The following is a 22,067-nucleotide window of genomic DNA, read 5'->3' as shown; positions in this document are numbered from 1 at the left end:
AACTGATATTAATATAAATCCGTCTCCAACACCAAATCAAATCCAATAAAAAATAGATTACTTGGGAATGAAAGTGTGAAAGACTGCTGCACTGATTTTGGCATAGCCTACAGTAAAATCCCCGCTCATTGATCTGGCCATATTTTATACAGTATATAGGCTCTCTTAGGCCTATAGACGAACTCTCGTCTTTTTTTCTAATGGAGGCAACTACGAGATAACCTTAAGAGCACACATTAGCGTATGTCACTATGAGTGTGTTAAAGTCATGCTCAGCACCTCTCAATCATTAGTTTAACGAAAGATTGAAGGATATTCTGACGTCAAAATGAACGCCCCTCCTTCCTACTGCTCCTTGCGACATGCAGTATAAGCCAAAAGAGTCAACTCCAGACATAATTAAGTTACTGCCGTCTTTGATCTGTATCGCAAACTTCGTAGGTATGAACTTAACTTGAAGTTGTCATTGTATATTCCTTTGGAGGCATTGAACGTAAGTACATAGTGTCAAAGTGTTACAAATTAAGTTTTAACAGTGACAGACAGCCCTTGTTTGCAGTGACATTGGTAAAGATACGGTCGTCCTTGGCACCATCATAAAGTTTTGGTGTTTTTTTTACATACCATGTATTGCAACAAAACCTTGGGAAGTGTAGTGCCTATATATGGGTAATCAATTTGCATATTGTATTAATGTATTTTTTGCCTACGGAGTCGACATTTTAGCAAAACGCTTTCTCTTTAGCCATGACATAGGATATCATGTTTTTTTTCTTCCATCAATTAAGTCATGCAGATACCCTTCCCGGGGATGTGTGCGACTCTGTGGCCAAGGGGGCAATTCATTTAGTCATAAAAGCCATACCTTTTCGTCGTAGCCTACAACTTGCATCAAATATTTTGTCTTCCTGGTCTGTTGCGCGATACTTCTGATCTCCTGTAGCCTAGTCGATACTTCAACAAATCGAGCATATTTCTTCGATAGATTAAAAACAATACAAGCGAGAAGACAAGAACAAAAAAATAAAAGGTTATTACAGACATGCAGGTGTCCTTGAATTTCAAGAATCATTCTAATGTTCAGAGATACTGAAGTTATTATACCTACTATTTCAGATGAAGGTTATTGTGCAAGATTATTTTTGAGTGTTATGGTGCCCTTCGCCCTAATTACAAATGCTTGACAAGGCGGCAATGTGCTTTTCTATCCAATCGAAGGAGCGATGCAATCTCCTACATTCCAAAAACAGGATGTGGCCTTACCGATAAAAATGACTTGCACTCATAGGGTTAAAAACGCTCTAATATATGGAATCACTCTATTCTATGAAAGCTATTTGGTTTAACCAATATATCAACAAGTAACAAGTATCTTGGGCCTGATTCCGACTTTTATATAATTCAAGCTGTGAATCATGTCTGTGGGGACTTTTTGTCGGCTAGTTGCCTATGGACATAACTGAGGATGTAGCTGCTGCTGATTTTGTTGGATTTTTGTCATAACAACATTTGTAACCTGAATTTTTCATGCAATATAGTACAGAAACAAAAGTCATTTGTTCAGAAATGGAGCATATCCCTCATTGTGTTTTTCAAAGGACGTTAGCTAGTAATGAGTTGGACACCACACGACTACACAATATACACAGGACTATTATATATCAATGGCAACAGAGTGATTACATTGGCCTAATCATTCCCCAATAGGAACTTCTTGGGAATTAATTTGAACAATACCAGAAAATAAAATAAAGAATGTGTGCAAACAGCCTCTGATTTGGTTTATTTGAACTAATTGTTTCTATATTATTATTTTTTATTTACAGTATTCTCATATCAAGGAGACTATGAAGATGTTTCTCTCTGGTGCCTGTTTAATTGCCCTTTTGACCTGCACCGTCCCTGCAGTCCTTGGTGGGAAGGTCCTGGTGTTTCCACATGACGGGAGCCATTGGATGACCATGAAAGTCCTTGTTGAGGAGTTACATTCAAGGGGCCACACTATTTCAGTTGTGCGACCATCAGACAGCTGGTACATCAAGGAAAGCTCCCCTCACTACAGCTCAATTACCATTGATATTGCAGGAGGAGCTGATGAGGAATTCTTCCGCTCATTTGTCTCTAAAAGTCTGCTGATACGGAGAGAGGGGAAGTTTGCTTGGACTCGCTTCAGTTTGGACATGGAGTTGAAAGAAAAGTTCTCTGAAATGCATAGGAAAGTGTGTGAGATGGTGATCCACATGTTTGAGGATAAACAGTTGATGCAGTCTATTCGTGAGAGCAAGTATGACTTGGTTCTGACTGACCCTGTCAATGGGGGAGGGGTTATGCTCGCACACTATTTGAATTTGCCCCTTGTTTATAATGTGAGATGGACGATACATGGTGAGGCCCATTTTGCGATTGCTCCCTCCCCGCTATCCTATGTTCCATTTCCTATTGCAGAGTTAACAGATAAAATGAGTTTTTCTCAGAGAGTCCGTAACTTGTTTGTTTATGTTTTCAGGCAACATCTGTATAGACAGATAGTGGGACCTCATTATTCTGCTTTGTGTAGTCGTTACTTTGGTCCTGAGGTAGACTACTTCTCCCTGGTTCAAGGTGCCGACCTTTGGCTCATGAGAGTTGACTTTGTGTTTGAGTTCCCTCGCCCCACCATGCCCAATGTTATCTATATGGGAGGGTTCCAATGCAAACCTGCCAAGCCTCTTCCCCAAGACCTAGAAGAGTTTGTTCAGAGTTCAGGAGAACATGGCATAATTATCATGTCTTTGGGGACTTTAATTGGAGAGCTTCCACATGATATAGCTGATGAAATTGCTGCTGCTTTTGCTCAACTGCCTCAGAAGGTCATCTGGAGGTACAAGGGAGACAGGCCTGCTACTCTGGGCAACAACACCTTAATAGTTGACTGGATACCACAGAATGATCTATTAGGACATCCTAAGACCAGGGTGTTTGTAGCTCATGGAGGAACAAATGGAGTTCTCGAGGCTATTTACCATGGTGTTCCAATAGTAGGCCTGCCCCTGGTGTTCGACCAACCAGACAATCTTTCTAGAATGAAAATGAAGGGCGTAGCAAAAGTTTTAGATATTGCCATGCTAGATAAATACATATTTCTCCAAGCCTTACAGGAAGTACTACATGAGCCGTCCTACAGACTGAACATGCAGAGGCTCTCCAGGCTACACAGGGACCAGCCAATGAAACCACTAGACAGCGCCCTCTTCTGGACTGAGTTTGTCATGAGACACAAGGGTGCTGCTCACCTGCGCACAGAGTCCTACAAAATGCCTTGGTACTCATACCACTCTGTAGACGTCGTTGTGTTCTTACTAGCTGTTGTCTTTCTTATTCTGCTAACTACTGTTGCTTTTATCAAGTGTGTATGCCTCAGGGTGTGTTTTAGGCAGAAAAGGAAACGTGAGTAAAACATGAATACACATGTTTACGTCACGTGATTCATTGTCATGAGTAGTGCACAATGCAATTCCATTTAAGCCCAATGATTTTTTTATAAATGTCAACTCAACTTTTTATAAATATCAACACATATCTTGCCAATTATCTTATCAAACGTTTCCAAATGTCCAAAACTGTGTACACTGTAGCCAGCTTTATGTGAAGTCATGTTCGTACTGTTGTTTTTGTTTTGATTATTCAGCTTTTGAAATGAAAAATGAAAATTTGCACATAGTTTCACCTGTTCAGAGAGGAAAAAAGTTGCACACCTAGACAAAGTAACTCTGAATATATTCTTACTTGATTCATTTTTTACAGCCTTTTGTCAATGTGACCCTGTAAAATGTAAACATTGAACAACATATAATTTAAAATATTAGACAGACGTTAAGTTCTTGTTTCCTTTGCACTTTCCATTAACGTTTCTCTTTGAAACTGCACTCTGTTACTGTTCAGCTCATTTCATAAACGTGGATCTGCAGGTCCAACTGTGCATTGCTATTTGTTTTTACTACAGCCTCATTATTTGTGTGTTGTAGTTTTACCACAGTACAATAGGTATGTATTCACCAGTTTAAGGAAGGAACACATTGTCTGTTCCTTATCGGTTCTCCTTTCTTCCATTTTCTGGACGAGAAAGACCAGTACAATATAATAGACAGTTTTATTTGTCTCTATACAGCCATTTATTTTGTTGGCATTGAAGGTCCTCATTAAATCAAGACTGTTGATAATCTATAATTGAGAGGTAATAGGATCCTGTAAAATGAGAGCAGGAATGGGAAAACAAAAGTTAAAAACACTGAGATGAATAAGGAGATTACTGCATTCTAATTCTATTATAAAGCCTAGTATTGTGGCTTGTAGTAAGCAGAAAGAAATGTTCACTAATACTCAATGTTTCTTTTGTATGGTCATGTACTGTACTCTGTGTCCATCTATGTCAATGTATGACGCAGAAGACCTGTTGAGGCAAGTTGCACAGATACCTTTTGAGCTAATTATTATCCATGCCTGGTTGAACTACCGTATAAACGAAGCCAGTGTGGTTAAATGTGAATGTCAGCTCACCAGTCCAGTGGACAATCCATGTGCCCTATGCAGTCCAGATAGGGCACTTTGAGCTATTGGCCACAGTAAAAAGGCATCAAGACTTTGTATGACACAGCTCATGGTTGAAACTCACTTGATTCATATTCTAGAAGTCTGGCTGAGTAGATTAGCCTTGGAAAAATATGTGTTTACAGTCCATGCGGTTTAGTCTTTCATCAGGGTAAAGGATATTAGAATAATTACTAAACAAAACAGAAATAATCCATTGAGAGGATTAAATGTTTATTTCCAGAGATAAATTAAATATAATGTGTGGTTCCTTTATCCATAATTAGTATTTTTAAATGCTTAAACAAGTTTAACGTGGGCGCCTTTATTTGGAAGAAATCCTAATTTACATGCACCCGAGGTAGGTGGGCGGAGTTCCACTATTATCGTTCACGCAACACAGATACGGAAAACATCAGATGTGTTCTCTGAGCTCCAAAGCTGAATCTAGCTCCAACAAGACTTCCGGTTTCGCTTTTCTGCGTTTTCGCAACTTCAAAATAAAAGCGCGAGTTAAGAGATGAATGGAAAGTGATGGGATCACAATATTTTATTTTATTTTAACTGACATAACGACAAATTACTCAACAGAAAGCATACACAATTTACAATTGGTGCAATTACATATAATTGTACACATGCCTATTAGTATTATTATTTCAATGAATCTCCACTCGGCACCACTTCTAGAATGCAGATTAGGTCAATTTGAGTCTAAAGCGATGTCTTTAGCAAATGTTGCTGGCTCTTTACTGGGGCCATACAGGTCAAAGTGCCTTATCTGAACTGCATAGGACATATATAATGGGACAAAATATCCACATGTTCGTAGAGCCTGTATAGTTGGCACATGTCTAGCCTAATGTGTGGTTAAAACCAATGATTAACACCCTCTTGTTTGGAAAGTCATTCTGTGGCCTGTACCTCCCTGTGTTCACCACTGGAGGGGAGTGTTGTCACCAAATTGGTTTCAGTGGTAATTCATTTGGTGGAAACAACACATCGAAAGTTTTTCACGAATAAACAATATTTTTGCGATCATTAAATACTATAAAGATACATATTTTCAAACTAAAAGTGATGTTTATATGTGTTAACGTGTGTGTGTGCGTGTGTGTTAGCTTCTGACGTGGAGTGGTCATGGGATGTGCGCTCTGTGGGACGTGGAGAGCGGTCAGCTGCTACAGAGTTTCCATGGTCACTCAGCCGATGTCCTCGCCCTGGACCTCGCCCCATCGGAGACTGGGAACACCTTTGTGAGTGAGTGAGTGAGTGAGTGAGTGAGTGAGTATACTAATACTGGGTAGGGCATCCTTTTGCTCTCAAAACAGCCTTAATTCTTCGTGGCATTGATTCCACAAGATGTTGGAAACATTCCTTTGAGATGCTGGTCCATGATGACATCACGCAATTCCTGCAGATTTTTCAAGTGCACTTTCAAGCTGTGAATCTCCCGTTCTACCATATCCCAAAGGTGTTCTATTGGATTCAGATCCGGAGACTGGGAAGGCCACTGAAGAACACTAAGCTCATTGTCATGTTCATAAAACCAGTCTGAGACGAGATGGGTAAATCGTAGCCATGAAGGGATGCACATGGTCAGCAACAATACTCAATAGGCTGTGGCAAGCGATGATTGATTGGTATTAACGGCCCAAAGTGTGCCAAGAAAACATTCCTCACACCATTACACCACCTCCACCATGAGAAGGTGTACAGATGTTCCTCATAAAGTCCTCTGTGAGTGTATATCATAGCTCACTTCACCTGCTTACCTGTTTATCTCTACTGTACATGATGATGTGTCCTGACCGTGTCAGTGTGTGTTGGACTAATAGATCAACATATTGACCTGGGTTGATGTTATCTCCAGACATTGTGTCCCCAAAATAGCATTGATTTAATCGATTCTCCTAGTCACTGAGTCAACAGTCATTCTGTTATCTGACCCTAATGTCACTGGTCAAAGAGCCTTGACTACATTACACATCAATACATCTTACAGTTAAAGTATGAAACTAATTTGTATTGTATTTGTATTAGTCTTGTATCCATTACTCTATTATGAGAGGGATACTCATGCATCACTAAACTCTGTGTGTGTGTGTGTGTGTGTGTGTGTGTGTGTGTGTGTGTGTGTGTGTGTGTGTGTGTGTCAGTGTCAACATCATATTGGGACACAGCAGAGACCTCTGTCACATTGGTCAGATGCAATGGCTTGATACAAAGACGTAGATCCAAGTGTTATATCATATTGTACTGGAGGTTCTGTTGGGATTAAAGACATGTAGCAGCAGACCTCTACAGGCCCTCCACTCATCCACAGGGCGAAGTCCCCAGCTCAGCTCTTTAAAAACCAGCCTTATCACCCCAAACCCACTTATGTACATCAGTCCATCAGTCCATCACAAGAATAAACCAAGGGGAGGAGGGACACACAGGGTCAACAGAATGACACAGATGTGAGCCTGTCAGCGATACTGCGCTGTTCTTGGTCCACTCCTTTCGCTGTCTATTTCACTAAGTGTAATGTCATTGCCATCGCCCCAGTGTTGTTCAGACAGATTCCAATCAATACAAAGGCAGTCGTGAAGTTGATTAGGTTCATGTGGTAATTACAAAACAAACCATGTGGTTGTAAGGGCGGCCCTTTTGTACTGTATGTCAAGAGATTATATCAAAGGGTTTTCAGGAAGAGTGAGTAGGAAGTTGAGCGAATTGTTTTGATTAATTACCATCTGCATACAATGGCATTTATTAAAATTCTTGTTTGAAGCCTGCTACTTCTGGTTGCATGACACTCTGTGATTTGATACTCAATACAATTTATCCCTGAATTACAATTCTCAGAATGTGATATATGTAGAGTGTTCTTGAAAATGTGGAAAGGAATAAATGTTGTTTTTATACTGTATGGGCATATAAAGTTTAAAGTTCATATCGATAAGTGAAAGCGCTCAAAGGGAGTTTCACGGTATGGAAATTACCATGGTTCCACCAAAACCTGTATTTGTTGTATTTTACATCTGATAATTCCCCTCTGTTTGCATTCAAACAAGTCCTAGATAGAAATCACATTTTCTCTGGGGATTCTCTGATTTTGGGTACAGTGTTTACAGAAGTGTTCTTGGACATGTGACATGCAATCGCTTTTTATATGGGCATATAAAGATTCAAGTTCATATCGATAAGTGAAAGCGCTCCCAATTCAGTCTCGAAGGGAGTTTACACTCGTCACGGTATGGGAATTACCATGGTTCCATCTAAACCTGGATTTCTGTTGTATTCTGTATCTGATAATCCCCCACCTTTTCCATACAAACAAACAAACCAAACTCAAATGCACTTTCATCTGTAAATAAGTCTTTGACATCATCATCACATTGGAGGGTATTCTGAAATCGAGATCTCTCTCTCCCCCCTCTGCCCTTTTAAATTATTCTCCCCCTCCCCTCTCACTCCCAACACTCTATAGGTGGGAGAGGGGGGAGAGAGAATATTTTAGGGGTGAGAGAAGGAGTGGTCTACACCTTACAGGTGAGGAAGAGAGAGAGAGAAAAGAGGCAGGGAAATAGAAACCAGAACATTGTGGGAGGGAGTCAGGTTTTGCTGACACTGTACCATGTGCCACATTGGCAGAGTGTCCCCCTGTTAAAAGCCCTGTTTCTGCAGCTGACAAAGACATCGGTATCATGATACTGTATATTCTTCTGCTTTCCATCACATTCATTGGAAATACCACATTCCCCCTATATCTCACTTCCTCCTGAGGAGTCCTCCCCCTCATGATGTGTTCTCTCTATGTTGCAGATCTGGGCCTCCAGCTCTGACATCATCAGAACAAAACAGTTCAACATCAGGTGTCACTGATGACCGGTGTCACAGCTGTCACTGATGCAAATAATATAAAAACAAAGATATTAATTCCAAAATTACATTAACTATTATCCTTGCATTAAGATGGACTCAATTCAACTTATTGAGTGATTTGTTGATGACATTTTTGTGTCATAGCAAAGGGTCTGAATACTTCATGAATCTGAATGTACATTCAGTTTTAATACATTTCCTGAAATTTCTAAAAACCGCTTTGTCATTCTGGGGTATTGTGTGTGGATTTTAAATTGAGTCTATAACACAACAAAACGTGGGGGGAAGTGAAGAGGTCTGAATACCTTCCGAAGGCACTGTATGTGAAGTTGTTGAGTGTTGAAATCTGGCTGTTGCTGTTGATGGATGTTGCTAATGATAAAGATGCTGATGATGAAGTTGCTGCTGATTACCTGCTTATCATGATCATGATGATGATGACGTGGAGCGAGATCAACACAAAGAAACCACAATATCTATCCCCGGAGGGGAAAGAAAGACTTAGAGTATTTTAGTTCATGACGTTTGGTATGGAAGTGTAGGCGGAGTCGAAAGCATACATATGGGGAAAGGCCGAAGAGGAGGAAATAGTACCGTAGTGGCTCCTTTGTCGTCCTTCCGCCGTCTGTACGTGGAGAGAGCAGTCTGATATCGCTGGGAGGGTGAGCTTTTGTTTCATTTTTAACCTAAAATGTGCAGATGAATTTAATTTTCATTTGTAGCATTGACCATGTCAGTCTAACTCCAACTGTTATAACTTTGAGAGAGAGATGTAAATATGTTAGTTTTTATCACACAAACCTGAAATCTGGTTAGCTCGCTCTCGGTTCTTTGTGTCTACATTTTTGACAGAATGCAACGTCTATCAAGGTAGCTATAGCTTGCTGGCAAGCTAACGCTAGAGAGCTTTTGAAGATGGCGAGCAAGCTGTCCTACTCGAAAATACAGGTTCAAAATGTTAGTCTGCTTATCTATTTTGAGATATACCGTTAGCTAGCTATGTGTTCACCAAGCCAATGTTAGAATTAGACCAAGTAGCGAGTTACAGTATAGGGCCTAACTAGCGCCCCCCCCTGCTTGTGCTTCCTGTCTGACAGCTGGCTAGCTTGACACTTGACAGAATGCGCAAATATTAGCCAACTTAGTTAACGTCAGACATGTCGCTGGCCAATGTTAGGATAATTGTGTAGTATCGATATACATGTATACATCATTGGTCGTATCAGCCTAAACGCTACCTAGAACCGAACCAGTCTGCAGTTTCCTTCATTGCCCGCATCTATGGCAAAATGTTACTTTTACTGTAGCTAGCTGCTATTCTGGATAAGACACCCAACTAGCTAGCTACAGAGTTGTTATCTTGGCTACAGTACACGTAGCTTGGGCTGTGCAAGCACAGTACTGCTGATTGGCAGTTTCAACAGTAGGTAGTATCTGTAGAATGAGTTCAAATATCAATCAGCACTGTATTGACCATCTCTGGTATTTGTGACCCAGCACAGATCTCTGTAGCTAGCTAGAACTCATCTGGTAAATTTTGGATTAATTTCAGAATTAGGGCCATCCTTGCATGCACAAGAGGTTTAAAATAATTAATCAGATCCTTGAATCAGGTCTTGGGTGTATTTCTTAAAGAAAGTTTTCTTTGACTCTTAAAGAAAATGTCGTGTTGGCTGTGGAAAGACACCTTGGCTCTGGCAGAGGACTACCTGTCCTACTGCAGTGCAAGCCCACGGCCAGCCCCTCCCCCTCCCAGCGAGTCAGCGGCCGCCATGCGACGCCTTGCCCAGGACATGGAGGCTCAGCACCGTGCCCGCTTCAACACGTTGGCACAGACCTTCCTGCACCAGTGCGGGCAGGACCCCTGCACCAGCCTGAGAAAGGTTATGGAGGAGCTGGTGGGGGATGGACAGCTGAACTGGGGGAGGGTGGTGTCCCTCTTCACCTTCACGGGGGTGCTGGTCAACCAACTGAAGGGGCAGGAGGGGAAGGGACTGGAGCAGGACCTGGGACAGAGTCAAGGGCAGGACCTAGGACAGGGGGCCGGTAGCTGCAGGGGACTGGCCGAGACCATAGCGGACTACCTGGGAGAGGAGAAGAGAGACTGGCTGCTGGAGAACGAGGGCTGGGTACGTCTGAGCATCTCACTCACTGATGTACACTATACACACACCCATACACACACACACACACACACACACACACATCCTATTAGTCAAACACATTCACACAGGGTACTGTAGGTCTGAGCCTCTCACTCAGTTTAGTCATGGACTCGTCAACCATTGCTGTGGTTTTCTAATACAGGGAGAGGGAGGGATTAAGATAAATACTAGTTATATTTGATGGTGAACATTTGTGTATTTTGGCTTGATCCTGTTCACAAAAATGTCTGCTGATCTGAAATCAGATGGAAATAGTAGAGATACCAATCTCCACACCAGTCTCGCTAGACACCTTCCCCCGCATAGCTGCTGTGGTTAAGGGAATTAGAGAGTCTTCATCTGCCAAAAATGTGTGGAATGTATGCGGTATCAAAGCCAGTACTGTTGATGTCGGTCCAACACAGCACTGAAGTCTAACACACAGGATTAGATATGGTTTATGAAACAGAAAATTAAGCTTCTATCCTTCTTTGAAAGGGGTCTCTGTGTCTTGTTATGTTCTAAGGCTACCATGATTCCAAATGTCATTTCACCCAGAGCTGTGTCTTGTGACTGGACTGTGTGTGACTCTAAATGGTGACTCAGCCGTTTGGAATCTGGGAGGACAGAGTTGTCTAAAGACAAGAGAAGGGTTAGAATCGGCCATGGAGAGCCAGCACAGTATGTCGGCCCAAGGCCCCGCAACAAACTATGCTATCCGCTAATTACGGATTGAGCCAATGGATTCTCTACGGGAGTCATCTGTTGACAAGGTTCTATCCATGTCCGTTTAATACGTTTTGAAGGAGTTTTGAACTCTCCACAATCTGTTCCTCCATGTGTCCAATTAGAAACAAGGTTTCAGATTCAGTTGCTAGGTTGCATTGTTCAGTTGCTAGGTTGTTTTCAAAAGTCACGCCTGAATTCCACAGATCAAATCGTTAAATGATTTCATATGTATATACGTTTTTACCCGTTGTCTGATAGTTTGGTGTGGCCGTGGCCTAAGTAAGTATGGGCCAGTTATGGCACTGGAGTGGATTCCCTGTAGTCCTTAGAAGAGCTGTAGTAGTCGTTGTTTAGAAGCTGAGTACAGCTGCAGCATGTTGTCTGCTTTTGTGAATGAACCCCCCTCACCACACACACACACCCCTCCCTTCCTCTACTGGCAGCTGGTCCTAACAGACAAATCTAACCAACTCAGCCAGATGGACTTGAATGTAACACACTAGTGACCTCCATGCTTCAAACACACAGCTTTGCACACCACATTTGTTAATACCCAAATATGATATGAATAGACAAACAAAAGCCAGATACAAGAACCCCCCTACCTGGGCTTTTTACACCAGGTGCTTTCCCAAAGCTGTCTGGAAACATGAAGAGGGAAATAAATCTTTTTGAACGAGATTGAACCGAATCTGAATTCCTAGTTTGGAGCTCTCTAGCCTGGTTCTTTGATATAGCCCGACAGGCTGGTTTTAGGTTTCAATATGACATCTCATCAGAGACAGGCCCTGCCCTAGGATAAGCATTATGCTTTCTGTCTCACATGGTAACATGCTTTGTTGACCTGGTCTACAGACTGACTGACATGTTTCCCATTTATCAGAACAGTTCAGGAACAGACAGATGGCTAGGTCTGTCTGCTTTTCTTCAGTCTGCCTTTTCCAAAGTGGTGTAGTAACTAGCAAGGATCTGGTAGCATCCTCATCCAGAAATCTCATAAGCTACAGTATGCCCATTGTTACAGTATGGTCTACATTGTCATCTTACCAACTGCTAGCCCTCTGCTGTGTTAGCCTGTAGCCTGAGTCTTAAGTCTAACCATCTGTGTATTGTCTCATTTCCTGCAGGAGGGGTTCTGTAAGTTCTTCAACAGTGCCACAGAAGAGAACCACGACTCCTCCATGAAGACAGCTCTGTTTGCTGCTGCCAGCGTGGGCATCGCAGGGTTAACTTTTCTCCTGGTGCGCTAGCTGGCATCCTTCACCCCCCCCATCCAGTTTCAATTCACAGTGTGGTAGGTTTTTTTAATGTTGTCACTATAAAACAGGTTTTGTTTTACAGTCGTCAGATGAATGTTTGCACATACTTAAGTCCCATACCTTCAATTATGATATGTATCATTTATACCTGGAGATTGTCAGAATGACTGATCTAATGCCTTCGAAAATGATGGAAAATTTTTCGCCTATCTTTCTCTGGATTAAACTGTTTCTCAAAGTGCAGGGCCCTCATTTTGTGCAATGTGCACAAGTGAACATTGTATTTCAGTTTGTGGACCTCTTATTCGTTTCCTGTCCTAATTTAATTTGTGTCCGCTGCCTTTTTAATTCACTTTGACTTGAGTAGTGAAAATTGCAAGAAATCTTTTTTTGTGTGTAATAAACGTATAAATTAATATATTATATTTATATAAAATGGAAATCCTAATAGTGGCCATTTATGAATTGACAGATCTATCCATGACAGATTTCATCATTTTGTTTCTGTTCTGTCCTATTCATGTTTAAATATCTCTGGTCAAACATGAATGCTCTAGCTGGGTGCCTATAAGTCATAGTGTGAAGAATCAGACAGTGGTGCTACCATGTGTTATCAAATGTTTTTTCGAATATCTGTCTGACACACGAGGGACCAATTTGACATTTATTTCCCCATTATTAGAACAAATTGTTGCTATGGGACAAATACAGATCTCAAGTTGGCGTTATATTTTTACATTGTTTGTTTTATTTATTTATATCACTTTCTTAATAAAAAACAACTTCAATCAAGGAAATACTATTGTCTTCATTTGAAAGAGGTGTGTGAGTGAGTGAGTGATTGGCTTATGTCTTCAGTATGATTCAGCATGTGGGAATGTGTGTTCCTCTACTGCAGACTGATCCTAACCTCTTTGTCTGCTTTTGGCAAGTCTCATCCCTACAGATTCCATGGCTGTGGCTAGCTCTCACCCCCACTCCCCCGTCAAAGGCCCCTGACAATGTTCCACATCCTCTCACTAACATTCATTTCTCAGAATAGCAGAAATAAAAGCGCTGAGTTGTATCCTGTTGGACACCACAGCCGTTACGTGTTTTCTCTCAATGATAATAAAAAAACAACTACACAAGCTCACTTCCTGGTATTTTTTTCTGCTTCACACCATTCACATACGAAATGAGTCCTATGTTTTTCATGTTGTTTATCTACAAAAATATTTTTTCTTTCCTTAATTCCTTTTTGTTCACTGTCCATTGTGTGGAGGAAATGCACTTCTTGTTCTTTCTCAGTACTCAGACATTAATCTGGTCATTAATCAAATATGAGCTGAGGGAATCCATCTCTCGTCTGTGGACTGTCTGGGACTCTGAACCAACTGACCATCAGAGCATTGGCCTTTCACAGAAGTACGACAGCACTTATTATGTGTATTTTTAAAATCCTTTATATCGTATATAGAAACATTGTTGCTTCGTAGCATGTCAGTCAATGTACTAGTGTAGATAGTGTGTGGAACTTGATACGGTTCTATTGAAGAGGCGTGGTTATACTTCCCTTTGTTGTTGGCCTCTGTTGACCTACTGTGTCAGTCTAGGCCTGCGCCTCTGCCAGGGCTTGGACAGACACACGGACATAACAGCTATTGCCCTCCAGACTAATCTAATCTCCCTCTCACCAGCTGGACAGACAAACAGATGCTCCCTCACACACAGCCTTCATCCTGACCAGAGCTACTTTACCAGCTCTCATTGATGTGGCTTTTCATCACACACAGTCATCACATACACTGCTCACACCTGAGCCATGAGAAGAGCAGGTTTATCAGCTCTTGTAGTCGCCGATCTGTGTATACAATCAGCACCCTGTCTACACACACACTGCGCGCACACACACACACACACAGCCAGCCAGCCAAAAAAAAAAAAAAAACAATCCCAGTTTAATGCATTTCAATTTCAGGCTCTGATGTGACAAAATCTGAAAATTGTGCAGGCGGGCAAATACTTTTTCACAGCACCGTAGCTAACCACTCGACCACCTGACTCCAGTCACCTATTGTATCTAGCTCCTGTGTCTCCAGCCCTAGCCGCGCGAGATGCTATCAACAGGATCAGATTGTGAGGAAAGCCAGTGACATGGCTTGAAACACCTTTCAGAATGAAACACCTTTGTTTGAAACCTGACCCCAGCTGTGAGTGGCAGTAGAGAGTATTGTCAGACCGTTTTCACCCCTCACCATCTTCTTAATGTAATGACCTTGGTCAGTACCTGTCTTGTCTGTGTCTGTCTGTCCGTCTGTGACTGGGGGGGGGGGGGTTGTGTCAGGGCACCACTGAGCTCAGAGGAAGGGGGAGGGGGAGGGTTGAGGACGATAGCAATTGTAATGAGACCATTGTGCCTGTGCTCTGAATACTCTGGATCACACACACAACACATGTGTTGCACTCACAACCACATGCCCTCTGGACACTGAGACTGACCTAATTTCCTACTGTGGTGAACACAAAGTACTAACTCAGTCACAAACTCAGAGCATGAGAGCTCACATTGTTGTAAACTGCAACGAAATGGCTGTTTGTGTTATGGGATCTCTTTGCATTTCCTATTGCCAACAACAGCAAAACATCACAGTTTTGACAAACTGGCTGACATTAATTCCCAGTTATTACTGTCTGGTTAGTTTATGGATTATAGATTATGGAGATTACTGATCTAGTGGGTCGTCTGGATCCTGATGGTCATCATCCCTCTGGATATGAGGGGCTTTGGGGGGGGGGGGGGGGGGGCGCATTATCTGCATTTATGTCTTATTCTATAATCTGATTGATGTGGTTGGGGTGAGGGTCACATTGTTTATGGGAAGCACTGGTTTGGAGTCAGCTCCAAACAAGTTCTTCTGATGTAAGGGGTCTGGGGCAGTAGCTTGTCTTACCAGAGATCAGATGAGTTTCCAGATTCTCAGGACAGGGTGCTCTGTGACATCATCACTGCCCCCTCTGCCCTTGCAGCTGAGCCTGTTTTCTCATCGTCACCTGAAACCTGCCCGGCAACACCCTACCCTGCAGGAGAGGGGAGGCAGAGAGAGAGTGTGGGGTAAGGGGGTTTAAAGAGGATATTGAAACTCACTGACCCCCCCCGGACAAAACAACAAAACAACAGAATGCAGTGTTACAGGACTGGCCAGACAGGAATCAGCCGGGGCTGTTGTGCAGTGGCATCTCTGCTCTCACCTGCTTTACCTGGAGTGTGGAGGGGGAAGGGGGAGTTTGAGGGGAGGGGAAGGAGGGATGGTGAGGTTGTAGGTTACTTAGGATAATCCATCATGGAAAAACACAAGATTCACACGAGAGCCCCACTGAACATGTGAAATTCTCATTTGGCGTAAGTAACTGTGCACCTAAAATAAATAAATGTTGCACTATTTATCGATGGAGATCATTATTGAGATATGGATTTTTGCCTAATCATGCCTAATTTGCCATTGTTTACTTACAATAATATTGGCAGATATATAGAAAGTTGAGCATTGCATAATTGCGGCCGCATTTCAATCCAGAATAGTTTAGTACTCTGTTTTCAGGATGAGTCACAATCTAGAAAGTTGCATTTTCCATTTTCCAGCTCCCTGAATGAAACACAGACTGTCATCTACTCTTCTGCCTCCTCATCCTCCTTCCTGCCTGTGCTCTGCTCTCCATTGACAAACTCCTTGACGGACACTGAACAGTGGCCTAGATCACTTTGTGATAAGATATAATTTGGCTGTATAATAACCGAGTAGCTATTTCCTTCATAATTCAGATACAATCTTTGTTCATTCAGGACACAGACAGAGAGATGGCGATCTGGGCAGGAAACCTGTGGTAGATGGCTTCTCTGATCTTGTAGGATTGAGGATCCTATCTTCATGGCACATGCAGTGACTGTCAGGTATTCATGACGTTAGAGTGAGTTAACTCAAACAACAAACCAGACTAAACTGCCTTATCACCTCCCATTCAAGAATGGACTTCCTCTTCAACCCCCCCACGCCCCATCCCAACCACACCAAACACAACTGGAAAGGTTGGTTTATTGAATCACTGCTTGGTTTTATTTCACAGCAGAGAGATTCTCTCATGTATGGATAAAATAATGTGCACATTTTATTACCAATTGAGTATCTCGTCTAAGAATAAAGATCTAAATGATCGTCCAGTCAAATTTACTTTTGTCAAACTTTTATTTATCTACTTTAATTAATCTAAATTTAGTAATACATACAATACATGGATGGAACAACAGTATGCGAGGTAAACAAATTACCATACACAAAACAAAAAACAGACAAGTATGTTGAGAGCACTTCCTAAGATAGTCAGCAGAAATGATTCTAGGCTTTCCTCATGTACACACCTCATTGTATTTCAATGTGGACAGTCATTAATAGAATCTGATCCTTGACATGAATCCTAGAAAATGCTCTTGTCATCCTGTCGTCACTCCATCTCTACTCCTCTAGACGAGAGAACAATCGTTCTTCTTCGATTCCTCCACAGTCTCCACCTTCCCTCCGAGGCTCACCTGCTTCACCATGGCAACCATCTGGACAGATGGGAGCGGAGGACAGAGACGTCATTAGAGTGTTGGGACAGTCGGAGAACAGGACTCCAACTCCTATCACTGATCGCAACTATTGAAGCGGTTGTAACAGTGACTAGTGCAGAACAGGCAAATCAGATTTATGATCAGTATCTAGGGGAAACTTCATCCTGCATGGAATGGCTGGGTTAAGACATGCAGGTTCTCGAAAATATGCAAGTGCTGCCATCTGCTGGATGGACACACCTACCTCTTTGGTATCAGGAAAACCTCCTTTCTCCAGCTTCGAATAAACCAGTTTACCGTTCACAGTCACTTCAAAACTGGCTGTGGGGGAAGAATGAATATCTGTTGTCAGCACAAATAGAGATCACCGGACGGGAGAGGTTAAAGGGACCTTTCTTCAGCCCAACAAGGTCAAAACTTAAAACTGAACCTAATCTTAACCCCAACCAACATCGGTTTGCTGGTCAGTAGTGTCCCCCTAGTTTCCCCCCACCTGGACATGTACATCTGACCTCATGATAATTAACTGGCGATAACATGTTCATAATTATATGTAGGCCTACAGAAATAAAATACATAGCTTTACCTAGGTTACATGAAGAAACTTGCACGCAATTGTAGTTTCTTCCAATAAAGTTGCACTTTCATTGCTCAGTGTCACCCTGAAAATGTGTAACTCATCGCATAAAATATAAATCAATCATATGCAACTGAGTGCATGCAATATCCAAACGTACAGATAAGAGTAATGTCATTCTAAATGACAAGCTGTATAATAAAATGTCATGATAGCACACCTTAATTGTCCCCCACCGATGAAATCTATGATTTGGTCTCTGTCGCTTTTCCCATCACAGAAACAGAGGCAGTGTGAAAAACTGCGAGTTAGAAGATTTATTTTCAAAAATCGGTTCTCAGAAACGACTGGTCACGTCAGTCACGTTACTTTCACTGTCTTACTATCAAATTGCATGCAAATAAATTGCACGCAATCAAAATCTGCAACTTTTATTGCATCAAGTTTCTTCGTGTAACCCTGGCTTTATCCTCTTAACCAGGTTTCTTAGACACAGATTAAGTCCTGGACTAATTCAATGGAGATTTTTAAATGGGATTAATCTGTCCAGGAAACTGGCCCAGGTGTCACAAACTCAACAGCAACAAAACAATCAATGACTTACAGGGCCTCTTTTTGGTCCCGGACACCACCGCACCAGGAACGTTCCGCTTTATAGCAGCCGCCAGGTCCTGATAGCGGGAGGCGTACCCTCATCCGCCACTAGAGGAAAAACAAACACACATAATAACACAGTTAATATGACAGTACGTACTATAAATAGGCCAAAATGATGAATTGGCATACATTGGAAATGTATTGGAATACATTGTAACAACCGGCAAAGAAGAAAAACAGATTGGTAAAGCGAACTCCTTTGATTGCCTGCAATATTACACTCAAACAATTTGATTTAATAATGGAACTTTTAATAATTCATCACTCACCAATATTCTATGTGGACTTGTACTGACATGGTTCCACGCTGTCTGGTTTCTCTTTGCTGGCAGGTGTGTGTTGTATGAAAGCAGGTGAGTCGACTAAATTGCAGAGTCACTCACACTGGCTATAATATCTTTCATTTAACCACACCCCTACATAGAGGTGGGCAAACGAGTTAATCATGTCAAGCTTTGAGACAGACACCTGACTGAAGAGGTTAAACATGCCTCCAGGCCATAAACACACTCTCTAAGAAATAGGCTACTCTCTGTAGTTACAAAAACAAATAATGATGATAGAAGGATTGACTATAAGTTATAAGCATAATCATTACAATAATAGTGATAGATAATCTTTTCTTATCATTATAACCACGTGTAGATTAATGTGTAACCAAGTTGAAATGGTGAACTCAATTAAGTTCAAGTTCCCCCATCCACGCCATCGAAGGCATCGGGGCAAAGGTGAAATGATATTGCTAAAAATGATTTCACCAACAATGTCTTATGCCTGGAGATCAATGTTTATAATGACACACAGAATAGTGGGTAGACAGGATATGAATTAGACAGTCTCAGAGGTAGCAGATATGTAGAGAATGAAAATGCCTTCTCCCATCTCAGGAATGTTGCCTGTTCGGATCCTTCATGTCCTTCAGTGATGAAGAGATCCTCATCCATGCATTTGTTACCTCTAGGCTGGACTACTGCAACAGTGTTGTACTCGCAGCCACCAACAGAGCCCTCAACAGACTCCAACATGTTCAGAACTCAGCTGCCCGCTTGCTCACTTGAACCCCCTCCAGAGACCACATCACTCCAGTCCTCCAAAATTTCCACTGGCTCCCAGTCCAATTTAGGATTCAGTTTAAGATTCTCCTCACCACCTACAAAGCCCTCAACAACATGGCACCCTCCTACCTCTCTGACCTCCTCCTCCAGCACACCTACCCACAGTCTCTGGTCAGCTGATGCCAATCTACCAGAACTGAACACCAGACCTGGGGGGACCAGGCTTTCTCCACTGCAGCCCCCATTCTTTGGAACACTCTCCCAAGCCACATCACAGAATCCAGCACACTCTCCTCTTTCAAACGATTCCCAAAACCCATCTTGTTAAACTTGTATTTAATCTTTAACTATTTTTATTGTTGTTTTTACTGACTGCTTTTGTTTTACTTTTTATTTATGTATCTATTTTTGTTCTCTCCATGGAATGTAGTGTCTGAGCACTGAGAAAAGCATGCTATGCATTATTAGTAGTAGTAAGATGGTGGTTTGAAAGGGAGAAATATGCTGAGAATTCTCATATAACTTCTCACTGTACAGCTGCTGTGAGTCTGAAGAGATACACAGGTGAATAGTTTGACTGTAAGGGCCATAGGGGCTCTTCATCAGTTTACAGTCATGAACAGAGGTCTCTGTTCTGCCTGCAGCTGCAGTTGTACTGCGGAATGTGAGGGTCTCATCTCAAATCCCACAGCAAAACAGTGCAATAGCAGTTTCTATACTGTATGTAAGGCTGTTCATTAAATTTATCAGTAGTGTTAGCAACATGGATTCAGTACATTTCATGTATTTTTCTCATGACTATCTGTCATGGGTACTGTGAAAGTCATTCTGATAGTGGCCAGGCTGGCAGTTAAGACTAGTGTGTGTGTGTGAGAGAGAAAGATTACTTTAATTGTCAATTTACAAATGGTAATGGAAATGTCTTTTGTCATCCCTGGGATTCCAAACATCTGGCCCACCTTGGAGTGTGTGTATGTGCGCACATGTGTGTGTGTGTGTGTGTGTGTGTGTGTGTGTGTGTGACAAATGGCTGTTAAGTGGCTGAGGGAGCAGGACACACACTGGTACATAGGCTTTTTTCATTTTATTAGTTTAAAATGATATACAGTACAAAATGTATATAGTTATATACCCTTAAGTTTCTCAATTCCCCTGCATAAAATATCATAATTTCATCTGTTCAACTCGTGCCAGATAACAGTATCTATAAGATACACTAGATTGTAATTTGCTCATACAATACTTGATGACAAAGAAATAACAATAGTACCTTTGTAACATTAAAAACTATCAGCAATTTTTGGTGGACACATTTTAAGAGTTCAACACATAAAAATTACATATATTGTACTGTAAAAGTTGCATTGCAATCTGCCCATATTTTACAAGATTTTCAAATTCATGTATATCTTTCCATAAAGTATGAACCACAAATGCCATAATACGTGTATTTTTACATTTATAAAAAAGATTCTGCAGAAATCTTGCAGTTTGTATCTCAGCAGGCTATCCCTTCCAAACCTGCCACAACAGAGAGACAATGCACTTAGAATTGCTTTTATCTTATACAAGGCAACTTCTCAGTTCATAATAAATACTAGACCCTTTCTATGCAGTGATATTGTACCTGTTGATATCCATTTTCATATATATAATCATATTAACATATAAACTTGTATAAAATATTTTAAAGGTTTCTTTCCCCATTTACATATTTTAAAAATAACCATGGTTGTTGATTTGTGTTGGACACAGTATCTGGTGGGACAAACAAATACATAACACAGTCTGCATGCATCGGTCTCCATAGAAACACAGGCGTGGCTCTTCCAGTTGATTGGATGAGGTGTGCACACTTCCTCCTCCTCTCTGGCTCTGACCAATAAGATCACAGAATGAGATCCCCCTTTCTAGTTCTGGCCAATCACAGCATGAGCCTCATTGAGTGGCGGGGCTCTTTGCCCCCAGGGTCATGGGGGTCATCCTGTGGGAGCGTCAATTTGTCCGGTGTGTAATCGTTGCGCTTCAGATCTGACCCCAGAAAACAGGACGAGAACAGAGAAAGAAAGAGAGATGGGGTCAGAATGAGTAGGTAGAAAGTTGCCCCTAACCACTGATACACGATATTTATATATTTGGTAATCTCCCTAATGGTAAATTAGGATTGGGGGTACATTTATCAGATCCCAAATCTGTGGATTAGGAGCCATCCTGTACTTTGAGAATTCCTTAATAACGTCTCTGTAGCGTTTTGTGTCTGACAGGTTTTGTTAACATTGTAAACCTTGAAACAGTACGAGTCTGACTAGTCTCATGTAGCCATATCTCCAAATCACGTTGTCCTCACGCCTCTTTTGGAGATCTGGAAAATTTTAGATAAGTTGATCTGGCTTGGATTGAACCCAAACAGAGCAATATGAGCTCGCAATTTCTTTGGATGTTACATTCCAAGAACCCAAACTCTCCCCCCACTTGCCCGTAGATGGTTGCTTGTTGTTAAACGTTGTTGTTATGGTTTGTATGTTTGTTATGCGAGAGTTGTTGCCAATGCTAACTTGAAAATTTAAGAAAACCTCAAGGTTCATCATTAATTAACTACCAGTCCGAACTGTCTCCAAAAGT

The 22,067-nt window shown here is 41.6% G+C and overlaps 3 protein-coding genes and 1 long non-coding RNA gene across 13 annotated transcripts in view; 2 read left to right on the top strand and 2 right to left on the bottom strand.

Moving 5' to 3' along the window:
* The first annotated feature begins 364 nt into the window (after nt 1-364).
* Nucleotides 365-4,626, top strand: LOC310819791 (UDP-glucuronosyltransferase 2C1-like). 2 transcript variants are annotated; one of them, XM_083691180.1, is made up of 3 exons: nt 365-493; nt 1,827-4,023; nt 4,425-4,626. In XM_083691180.1, the coding sequence occupies exon 2, from the start codon at nt 1,848-1,850 to the stop codon at nt 3,432-3,434; it is 1,587 nt and encodes a 528-aa protein (XP_083547306.1). In that variant the 5' UTR covers nt 365-493; nt 1,827-1,847; the 3' UTR covers nt 3,435-4,023; nt 4,425-4,626. The 2 variants fall into 2 exon arrangements, with proteins under 2 accessions (XP_083547306.1, XP_083547305.1); XM_083691179.1 differs by lacking the exon at nt 365-493 and having other exon boundaries at nt 1,824-4,023.
* Nucleotides 4,627-9,014: 4,388 nt separating this feature from the next.
* Nucleotides 9,015-13,640, top strand: bcl2l10 (BCL2 like 10). 3 transcript variants are annotated; one of them, XM_083691393.1, is made up of 4 exons: nt 9,015-9,098; nt 10,095-10,565; nt 12,437-12,603; nt 13,501-13,640. In XM_083691393.1, exons 2-3 carry the CDS (start codon nt 10,098-10,100, stop codon nt 12,557-12,559), a joined length of 591 nt encoding a protein of 196 aa, XP_083547519.1. In that variant the 5' UTR covers nt 9,015-9,098; nt 10,095-10,097; the 3' UTR covers nt 12,560-12,603; nt 13,501-13,640. The 3 variants fall into 3 exon arrangements, with proteins under 3 accessions (XP_083547519.1, XP_083547520.1, XP_083547518.1); XM_083691394.1 differs by having other exon boundaries at nt 13,515-13,639; XM_083691392.1 differs by lacking the exon at nt 13,501-13,640 and having other exon boundaries at nt 12,437-13,354.
* A 3,132-nt stretch (nt 13,641-16,772) lies between these two features.
* LOC310819674 lies at nt 16,773-18,770 on the bottom strand. The gene is made up of 4 exons (XR_014554773.1): nt 18,660-18,770; nt 18,338-18,435; nt 17,401-17,477; nt 16,773-17,153 (listed from the first exon to the last, which is right to left on the bottom strand). It is a non-coding gene; the product is annotated as an uncharacterized lncRNA (long non-coding RNA).
* Nucleotides 18,771-20,520: 1,750 nt separating this feature from the next.
* The window catches only part of trpm7 (transient receptor potential cation channel, subfamily M, member 7), a gene marked incomplete at both ends in the record, with an annotated part of 30,625 nt that continues 29,078 nt past the window's right edge, over nt 20,521-22,067 (bottom strand). For all 7 annotated transcript variants that reach the window (XM_083691518.1, XM_083691512.1, XM_083691514.1 and 4 more), the window contains one exon: nt 20,521-21,476. In XM_083691518.1, the coding sequence (XP_083547644.1) occupies nt 21,370-21,476 (107 nt within the window). The remainder of the gene's footprint in view (nt 21,477-22,067) is intronic.

The sequence above is a fragment of the Argentina silus genome (genome assembly GCF_951799395.1).
Source record: "Argentina silus genome assembly, chromosome: 19".
Lineage (NCBI taxonomy): Eukaryota > Metazoa > Chordata > Actinopteri > Argentiniformes > Argentinidae > Argentina > Argentina silus.
The sequence above is the reverse complement of the archived record's forward strand: the minus strand, read 5'-3'. Positions and strand labels throughout refer to the sequence as shown.